Raw genomic sequence first — 10,438 nt, 5'->3', positions numbered from 1 at the left:
TTTGATGGTTCATTGGAGATAAGAGTCTCATGGACTTTTCTGCCTGCTTAGTACCGGGTCAAGGCGTGAGTCACCAATACCTGACTGAGAGCTGTCTATTTCCAAAGAAGAAGTAACACGGTGGCCTTTCAGTGGCCACCACCCAGCCCTTGCGCAGACACGTGTGCGCACTCTCATCGACACAGCGAGGACAGAGGTCCCCTTTGGGACACTGTAATGTAGGTTGGCTCTAGAACATTCCCTTCCATGCACACCACCCTTCAGCCCTGAAGGAACCCAGCTGTTAAGCCCTGTGGGATGTGAAGGATCCTAAGGCACTTAGATCGCACAAACACACACCTCCCCAACCCAGTGACCAGCTGTGAACGGTCGCTTAGACACGCACACAGGCGTGCATGCACTTATTCACTCCACCCAACACATGCTTTGGTTGGGAAGTCAGCATGAAGACTGGCATGTGAACCCAGCCCTTATCAGGGGTCTCCCAGACTATGGGGAGGGGAGACAGACAGGAAAGGACACTTAGGATACAACCTGCAAGTCCGGGTGTGCATACAGCTGTGAACTTTAGGGGCATGGAGAAGGAAGGGTAGAAAGGACTTCCTGCAGGTCCCAAGGCCTGAGCTGTCTCTCGGGCAAATGTGAACATATGGTGACTGGTGCCCACCCCCTCATGGCCAGCCTGAGCACAGCATCCTTTGTATCTTGTTGCTTCCAGGGGGAGGGGGGAAGGGGAGGGAGGGTTAGGGTTATTGCCCTCTGTGCCCAAAGCATTCACCCCGTTACAGTGGTCTTGTTTAAATGCTAATTGGTGAGCAGCCTCTTTGTTTACCTCTTGCACTGAGCTCTAAATATACATTATCTTGTCTCCTTAATGAGTCTGGAAATCCCGATGTCTGGAGGAAGAGGAGATTGAGTGAGATACGTTGACTTGCTCTGGTGTTTTATAGCTTCATGGGCAGTAGAGCAACTTAAATCCAATTCTGTATTTCTGGAAGCCAGACTTTTTTTTTTTTTTTCTGTTTCTAAGATTTTATTTTATTTTATTTTTTTTTGTCAATCATGGGGCTTGAACTCTGGGCCTGGGCGCTGTCCCTCAGCTCTTCAGCTCAAGGCCAGAGCTCTACCACTTGAGCCACACAGCACCACTTCTGGATTTCTGAGTCGTAGTTCATTGGAGAGGAGAGTCTCATGGACTTTCCTGTCCGTGCTGGCTTTGAACTGTGACCCTCAGACCTCAGCCTCCTGAGTGGCTAGGATGACGGGCATGAGCCATGGGTGCACTGCTATAAGCCTTCTTGCTACTGCTTGTCACTGTGATGTTCTCCAGTTACTGAGCACTTTCCCATGAGCTGGACGCTGGGATGAGTGGTTTACATTCACTCCCAGTGGGACGTTCTTAATTTTTAGTCATCCTCATCTCGCAGATAGGAAATTAGATCTTTGGTTGTACCACTTACTCATGAGGGAGCTAGGTCTCTATCTTGGCACTTCAGATTAGTCCGGTAAACCTTGACTGTGTCACATTTCCGGTGGGACAGGCCTCCCAGCCAGAGCGGCCTCACTGGGCCATCCTGGCTCTGGGTCTTTCACAGTGAGCTGCTATTCACAGGTGCATCTGTCTAAGGCTGGGCCAGCATCTGAGTTCTCTCAGGTGACGGAGGACAGACCCCACTTTCTTCCTCATTGCTTGCTGGCCGCCCCCCCACAGCTAAGGGTTCTCCAGAGTCTGAAAATGAGCAGACATACCAAAGCCAGAAGCTTCTGCCATTTTTTTTTTTTAATGCCCAATACTGGGGCTTGAACTCAGGGCTTGAGCCCCGACCATGAACTTTTTGCTCAAAGCTGGCACTCTACCACTCAGACCACACCTCCGTTTTCAGCTTTTTTGGTGGTTAATCAGAAATCAGAGTCTCATGGACCTTCCTGCCCAGGCTGGCTTCAAACTGTGATCCCGCGAGCTCAGCCTCCTGTTAGCTTGACAGGTGTGAGCCATTAGTGCCTGGCTTCCACTATTTTTTTTTTTTTAATAACTTCTTGTCCTAAGGTCCTATCACTTTTTTTTTTTTTTTTTTGGCAAGACAGAAATCACCAAGGTCAAGCCACACTCCAGAGATGAGGAAGGAGGTTCTATGTCTGAGTGTAGGAAGACTGAGGAACTTTGTGACCCAGCTTCAAGGCACAACTGGTAGATGGCAGAGCTCTGATTTGAGCTCAGGATGATTGGCACCAGGCCAGAGCTATGCCTCTTCACTGTATTGCCCTTCAGACTCCACAAAAAGCCTTTTAGGGGGTTGCTGGGAAGGGGGAGGTAGAGGACACAGGTCTCCTGCCCTCTGGAGATTTGTGAGACTCTGTTAGAAAGGGAAGATAGGGTGTGTCAAAGAGCAGATCAGTGCAGGAAGAGGTGACGGTGGGGCTGGTTGAAGGAGGAGCCCGGGAGTTCCCGGGGAATGCCAGCCTGGGCTTTCATGAATTCAGTCCGGATTGGCTTCCGGACAGAGCAGATGTGCAGGAACGAAGGGGCGGCGCGGAATACCCCCGCTCCTCTCCCAGTTCTCAAACAGAGAAGGTCCCACAGCCAGGTCCCTTCCCCAGAAGGAACGGGGTTCTGCCTTGAGTTCCCCCCTTCCCCCCAAGCCGCAGACACGCAGATCACGCTGACACACTCCAGCCCGGACGGCTGATGGCATCATCTTGTCCCCCACGCCACGCACACGCGTCTGCCACCCAGCGCTTTCCCGGAAGCTGGGTTGCCATGGGTAACCAGAGGCTGGCTCTCAGCCACCCCAGCCCTCCTACGTGGCCTCCTCCCATCCACACCCCCGGCAGGGCTGGAAGAGGGGGCGACTGGCTCCCTCCCAGCATGCTCGGCTCCCTGGCAGACACCCTTGGGTGTCCATCCTCAGCCCTGGGATTAGCAGGTGCCCGCTGGGTGGTCAGTCTCCTACCCGTGGCTTTGTACGGATCCCTCTCGTATTGGTCTACAGTCTGCTGTGTTGCAGGCAGTGGTGGCGACATTTTGGGTGTGGCCCGTGGGTCGTACCGCTGACTCGAGTTGGGACCTGAGCCCACGAGTGTCTGACCTGAGAGCCCCCCGCCCCCCACTTGTCCATTTTCTCCCCTTGAGCCGTCACTGCTCACACGCCAGCTCTCAGCCCCCTTTCCCCCCCGCCGTGTCTGCGTCGCGCACGCGTCCACTACCTGTCAGGAACCTGCGTGGACGAGCCTCCCGTCTCCGCCTGGACGCCCTCCCGCCGACGAATTTTTGGTGTTAGCCCTACGGCCCCACGTACCAGGGTAAGAGAGACTCATTTCCTGCCCTGGCCCGAGGGACCGACTGGCTGGGCCTGCCTTCTGCCCAGCTCACCCAACTGGCTGTGGAAGAGCGAGTCTGGACACACTCTGAGTGGAGATCGCAGTGGCTCCTATGGCCCGAGGTCAGGGTTAGAGTCTCCGCCCCCTGCACCAAGAGCTGGAGAGCTTGGCGCCGCCCCCTCTGCCTGGTGAATTTGATATCTGGGACTTGCTGATACAGCGTAGGTGTCATTTCAGGAAGGGCCAGCAAGAGGGACATGCGTTAAAAATACATTTTAAAAACATGCTGTGCTGGACCTGTGTTTTCCAAAAACTCCCATAGTCTCTTCCCGGTCTCACTAATGTCTCCAGAGTCAGCAGCCCCTTGGCCTTCCAGAGAGAAGTGTATTCCTTGGGTGATGTCTAACACCAATCCTGGGGCATGGAGTCCGGCCGGCGGTGAGGATTGTAGCTGCTCCTGGGGTCAGAACCAGACACGGCAAGAACGTCGCGTGTGGTATCATGTCAGCCCTCAAATCATCAGTCTTTTATTTTGGGCGGCCCGTGCTGGGGCTTGAACTCTGGGCCTGGGTGCTGTCCCTGAGCCGCTCTTACTCAAGGCTAACATTCTATCCTTGGAGCCACAGCGCCACTTCCAGCTTTTTCTGTGATTCATTGGAGATCAGAGTCTCGCGGACTTTACTACCGCTGCTGGCTTCTAACCACGATCCTCAGATCTCAGCCTCCTGAGTAGCTAGGATGAGAGGCGTGAGCCACTGGCGCTCAGCTTTGATCAGTCTATTGTGATTCCTGTATGACCAGTCTTTCTTGCCCATAATCCTTGACAGGTCAGTTTTAAAAAAAATGATCATTCCTGGGAAGGTGGCCTGCATTACGGGGTGCCCCAGGCTGAGACAGGAGGATGACTTGAACCCAGGAGGCTGGGTTGACATAGTGAGACCTGACCCCTTAAAAATGAAAAGACGGTAGCAGCCATTCAGTGAGCTGTTTTGATTCCATACTTTCCATGAAAGTCATCATAAATCGTTAGTAATTGGAAACTACCTGTGAGTGAGGGTTTCCAGAAACAAGACCGACAGGTGCAAGAGGAGAAGGCTTCAGATCTTTCCTTGCTCAAACGTCCTGCGGTCCCCAGCAGCTGAAGTTTGCACTTGCAGGAATGGAACAATACACGGGGAACTTGCCCGTGCAGTAAGAGCTGGTAGCTATGGAAACTACTCCGCTATAGTAGTTAAGATAACGAAATTGATCTCTCCCTCTTTCTTTCTTTCTTTTTTTTTTTTAAACTCTGCACAGCCACAGTGGATACCCTGCCCCCCCCCCATGGCTGCTTATCAGATTTTCCATAGAGAAGAATAGTACTTAGCCGGGCTCATAACCCTAGCCATTCAGGAGGTTGAGATCTGAAGATCTTGGTTTAAATCTGGAATGAGCAAGAAAGTCCATGAGCTACGGATCGCCAAAAAGTCAGAAGTGGAGGTGTGGTTCAAGAGGTAGAGCACCAACCTGGAGTGAAAAAGCGAAGGGTCAGCACTAAGACCCTAAGTTCAAGTCCTAGTACCAACACACACACACACACAAATTTGTTTGGAAAACCTGTCCTGTATCGTGTTTGTCCAAATTGGTTCGGAAAACCTGTATTGTGTTTGTCCTTATACTCACTCTTCATTTGGATGTAAACACATGTCCATCTCTATAATACTGTTTCCATATGACTGTGATTCTCAGCGATCAGGATTTTTTCTCCAAGTGAACATATATGGAAAGAATTTCTAGAGGCTTTTACCCACCCCTGGCCCCCCCCCCCCCCCCCCCCCGTCTCCTTGATAGGAGGTGCCTTGCGACTGTGTAAGTCAGGAGCAAATCTTCCTTTCCCCGTGGTTGAGTCAGAAGATGGACAGAGAAGAATTCTTCTTTTCTCTTTCTACGTTACTTGGTCCTTCTCTTTTATGCTACATGTTTCTTCCAGCATGCGGCCACAATTGCAATCTGGTGTTCCAGTATGACTTAAGCAAAGAAAGCTTTGCATCTTTTCTCCCCGACCCCCTACACCCCGACTTTTATCTCCTTGAATGTGCTGATCAGTTTTTATTTCACTTGAGCTTTGGGATCCTCTGTTTTTACCTGGTAACATCAAGGACCCTAGGGCTACCCCAGAGACTGGGGCGGATTCCTTTCCCACTTGGGTCGGGCTCGCTGTCTACAAGGGGGCGGGTGGACAAGTCACCAATGTCACTTCACTGTGGGGCGTTCACAAGGGCAGATGGCCTCGCGGGGGAGGGACACACAACTCAGACACGAAGTCAGAGGAGGTAGCTCAGAGGGGAAGACATGTAGACTGAGACCTGAAGTTATGTTCAAGGGGAGGGATCAGAGAGAGAGAGAGTGTGTGTGTGTGTGTGTGGTGTGTGCCTGCTTGTAGGGGGCGGGGCGGGACAGGAAATGGCACACACCAGGGTGCTGGGTGCTTGAAATCACTGTGCAAAGAAACCTCAAGTCTGGTTTGATTTCCTTCCCCCGCTCTAGAAGTCCGATTTCAAAGAGAAACACTTGCAAAATCTTGCAGACTTTAAACTGCCCACAGCTAGGGGCAGTGCTGGTAGAGAGGACCGACGCGTAGGAATACGGGGTGAGCCCTTCCGCCGGGCCGGGCCCTTTGGGTTAGGCAGGGTTTGCCTACCCAAGCAAAGCATTCCTGCTGGGGAATAATCCAGAACCCTCCGGAAGGAGGCTGCGTTTGATGGGGCGCAGCGGGTGGTGTGAGCTAAGCCAGGCAGGACGTGTATTTGTGGCAGCAGCGTGGACGTGGGGCCTGCCCTGGGCCCGATCACTCGGGAGCGCGTGAGGCGCCAGAGCCAGCTTCTGAGTTCTGAATTGCTTTGCGACCCACATTTGGCCGTGGACTCCGTGGGCTCACGAATGAGCCGTTCCCCCCCCCTCCCCCACATACACGGGCAGGGAGCAAGTAGGGAATCCGAGGACAGGCAGGCAGGGTAGGATTTTAAGCAGGGGTTGGGTAACGCCCGCTGAGGGTCTTGTTCTTGGGATTTGACACGCGTGTAGGTGGTCATTCCTGCATCCAACATGCATACTTCTCAGCGGCAAAAGTTACAAATGCCGTGTCAGCAGGAAAGCCGATCAGGCCTGTCCTTCTAGCTACTCAGGAGGCTGAGATCTGAGGATCACGTCTTGAAGCCAGCCAGGCCAGGAAAGTCCTTGAGACTCTTATCTCCAATGAACCACCAGAAAACCAGAAGTGGCGCTGTGGTTCAAAGTGGTAGAGCACCAGCCTCCAAGCCCTGAGTTCAAGCCCTACAGTGATCACAAAAAAAAAAAATCCCAAAACACAAAAACAATTAAAAGTGATTTTCCAAGGATAAATTCAGAACTTACTGGGGAATGTGTTAAAAATGCAAATCTGCAGCTCCCTCTCCACCAGCTGTATCAGTAACCAGGATGAGCCCTGCAGTCTGGTTTTACAGCCCAGGGAAGATTGACATGCACGCTGAGCCTCAGTTAGACTACAGGTAACGGTCAGTCAGCCCTGGGCCAGTGTCAACCTCTTTTTTCTGTTTCTAACTGCACATGTATTACAATGCCCCTGAGGGATGGTTCTGTGTCTGGGCGGACGTGAGAACTTACACCCCTTTTGTTAAAATATCAACCCTGTAGTTAGCTTCGACCATTGTACATTTGTTAATAGCATATGACGAAGCCCACAATGACAGAGAACCACAGTTAAATTCTGTAGTTCCATTAATACCACCAGAGCAGTAGCTCCCTACTCCCCCCACTTATTTTTTTTTTGACAATCCCCTGCAGTAAGGAGCTGTCACCCAAAACATACGTCCAAGTGTGTATCACCAGCACGAACAGTTCACGAGATCACACCCTGACAACGCTGTTTTCCTGGGCCATCCTACTGCAAGGGGCTCATTCACAACCCGTTAGGTTGTTTTTCCGAGGCACTGATGTAATGGGACCCGTGTTCTGACACGTAGACACAGTGGGATAGTTTTGCGTGGATCATGGATGACCTGTCTCTGGGGGAGGTGGGCAGGGCAGCTGCTGTCCTCCATCATGAGGACTTGGCTGTCAGGGGCTGCTCTGGTATCTATAGCTGGGTGACCCAGGATATCTCCATATGTTCCCTGAGCTCCTGAGCCTTCATCCGCCCAAGCGGATACTTCTGTCTACCTCTTAGTGGTGCCATTGCTGGTGCCGGGCAGTGGTAGCTGTCATCTGACTGGGGTGGAATGGAGGGATGGTACTGTTACCCTATTTTTCAGAACACCATCTGTTTTTGTTTTTTGTTTTTGTCAGTCATGGGGCTTGAACTCTGGGCCTGGGCGCTGTCCCTCAGCTCTTCACCTCAAAGCTAGCGCTCTACCACTTGAGCCACAGTGCCACTTCTGGTTTTCTGGTGGTTCATTAGAGATAAGAGTCTCACGAACTTTCCTGCCACCAGCTGAATTCCAACCTCAATCCTCAGATCTCAGCCTCTTGAGTCGCTAGGGTGACGGGGCATGAGCCACCAGTGCCAGCGAGGAATAGTTTTGAAAAATAAATTTCTCTTATAAATGCATCTAAATTCTGTATACTCTTTTCCAAAGTGTAAGTCCATTTGTTTGTTTTGGTGCCAGTCTTGGAGCTTAAACTCAGGGCCTGGTCGCTGTCTCTGAGCTTTTCTGCTCGAGGTTAGTGCTTTACCACAGCGCCACTTTTGGCTTTGGTTGGTGACTAATTGGAGATAAGAATTTCACGGGCTTTTCTGCCTGGTTTGTCTTCAAACCTCAATCCTCAGATCTCAGCCTCCTGAGTAGATAGGATGACAGGAGTGAGCCACCAGTGCATGGCTTTATGTTTGCTTTGATACGAAACATAGCCCCCCAAATCCTCGTGGGCACTGAGACGCTGTAAGTGGCTTGGTGTCCCCCCACCATCACGCTGAGTGGGGCTTCTGGGAATGCCCAGGGAGACGCTGGCTTTTTCTGGAATATTCGTGCCTACTGGGGACTAGGGGTAACATCTCCATCTAGGGAGCTCTGCGAACTGGAAACTCAGAAACCCGAGGCAGTGAGCGCGTGGTTGAGCCAGGGCCTGCTCGCCCACGAACCCCAGAGCCGAGGAAACCCAGCTAAGATGCTCTCGTCTTCCTGGAGGTCATGATCGTGGTTGGCGGCCAGGCGCCCAAAGCGATCCGCAGCGTGGAGTGCTACGACTTTGAGGAGGACCGGTGGGATCAGATCGCCGAACTCCCATCCAGGAGATGCCGAGCAGGTAGGCCCCCTCTCCCCCCATACCCCAGGCCCCACACTGGCTGATCACTGCTGCCTGCCCCTGGCTGGTCCCCCCTCCATGCTGGGGGTCAGTCCTTGCTCCTTCTTGCCTGAGAAGTTTCCACATTAGCAATCCCTCCCTCCCCGCCCCCCCTCCCCCCGCTTTCCACTCACACACGTGGTTGGGAGTTCAAACCCATCCAGGTAAATAGCGTGCAGAGATCCATCATGTCTTCCCGGTGTGTAAAGTCTCACACTGGCCCCTGTCACGTGTCTGTCGCTCACGCGCTTGGCTGGCTACTCCCCAGGTGTGGTGTTCATGGCCGGCCACGTGTACGCCGTGGGGGGGTTCAATGGCTCGCTGAGGGTGCGGACGGTGGACGTGTACGATGGCGGGAAGGACCAGTGGACGTCCATCGCCAGCATGCAGGAGCGCCGCAGCACGCTGGGGGCCGCTGTGCTCAATGACCTGCTCTACGCCGTCGGGGGCTTCGACGGCAGCACGGGTAGGTCTGGGCCACAGCCGCCACCTGGGGGGCGCGGGTCACCGTCCACCCAGGAGTGGACCGGTCCATCTCCCTCACGGTGCGGGAGGTTCCAGTGGGCGACTGACTGACTTGCTCCGTTGCGTTGGGCATCATGGCGGGAGTGTGCGACAGAGCAAACACGGCTGGCCTCAGGGCTGGGAAGCCAATTATATATCACACGATGATTATTTGGGATCCTCTACCCCTTTCGGTGGCTCCTTCAGAGACTCGAGGCCCTTCCGCAGCTCTCCCTCCCCTAAAACTCCACCATTTTCCAGTTGCTCCTTGGAGAACGAGCCTGTACCACAAACATGGGCCTGTGGGGACAGCAGGGATCCAAGCTCTACTGCCATCCTCCTTAGCAACACAATAGCAACCGACACATCTCCTCCCCCCCCCCACCGTTTCCCATGTCCCCACTGTGTCTAGAAACCTGTTCCTTTCCTTGGGAGATAAGACTTAGAACAAGAGCTCCCTTGGCTGGAGGAAGCCTTGATCTCTGGTCCAAACCCCACTGCACAAAATGAGAAACTGAGGCTCAGCGGTTGAAGGAGGCCCAGATCAGACCCTACTGCTAGGGCTGGTCTCTCTCTGTTTCACTACATAGTTGTCTCCGAAGACAGAAACTCCACTACACTAAAGTCATCGTCCTTGGCTTCAGGGGAGATGAAGAATCAGTGTTTATCACTCGTCTGGATTCCGTTTCTTTCTTCCCGGCCTTCTCTCACCCTTGCTCCTGAGGCTCAGGGTCTGTGGCCTCCCCAGAGGCTGTGTTTGTCACACAGAACCTGGGGATGAGAGGGCAGAAGGGCGATAGTGTGTCTGGTAGCACCCGGAGAATCTCTGACTTAACAGATGGCTTTGAACAGGAGGATATTGCTTTCTTTACAGAGCACCTCAGCCAGGGCATTTACAGTTCCCTAGGGCCCTCCCTCAGGGTCACAACAGAGCCACAGTAACTCCAGCCAACACATTTTTTGCCCAAGGCAATACACAGCAGGAAGAGGTAATGCCGCAGGGCCAGTTCCAGAAACCCCCCTGGCGTTTCCACCCAGGTGTCCTTGGCTCAGTCTCCTCCCCCACCCCCTCGAGGGAGGGGCATCTTGGAAGGCCAGTGTTTGGCCTTCTGGCTTCTCAGCTAACGGGAGAAAGCGGAAAGGGAAGTGGAAAAGGCGTTTACATGGAATTGGGGTGTGTGTGTTTAGCTATTTGCATTTGTACCCTGCCCTCTCGAAGCTCACCTGTGCCAGTCACCCTGCCCTCTCGAAGCTCACCTGTGCCAGTCACCCTGCCCTCTCGAAGCTCACCTGTGCC

General features: G+C 53.2%; 1 protein-coding gene across 1 annotated transcript in view; it reads left to right on the top strand.

Moving 5' to 3' along the window:
* Positions 1-10,438, top strand: part of Klhl3 (kelch-like family member 3) — a 56,663-nt gene that overhangs the window by 38,362 nt on the left and 7,863 nt on the right. Inside the window, exons 8-9 of the mRNA XM_013016031.1 lie at positions 8,481-8,598; positions 8,906-9,103. Coding sequence (XP_012871485.1) covers positions 8,481-8,598; positions 8,906-9,103 — 316 coding nt within the window. The remainder of the gene's footprint in view (positions 1-8,480; positions 8,599-8,905; positions 9,104-10,438) is intronic.

This window comes from Dipodomys ordii, unplaced genomic scaffold, assembly GCF_000151885.1.
Source record: "Dipodomys ordii isolate 6190 unplaced genomic scaffold, Dord_2.0 Scaffold29, whole genome shotgun sequence".
NCBI lineage: Eukaryota > Metazoa > Chordata > Mammalia > Rodentia > Heteromyidae > Dipodomys > Dipodomys ordii.
Note: the sequence above shows the minus strand (reverse complement) of the source record. Positions and strands in the feature narration are given on the sequence as shown.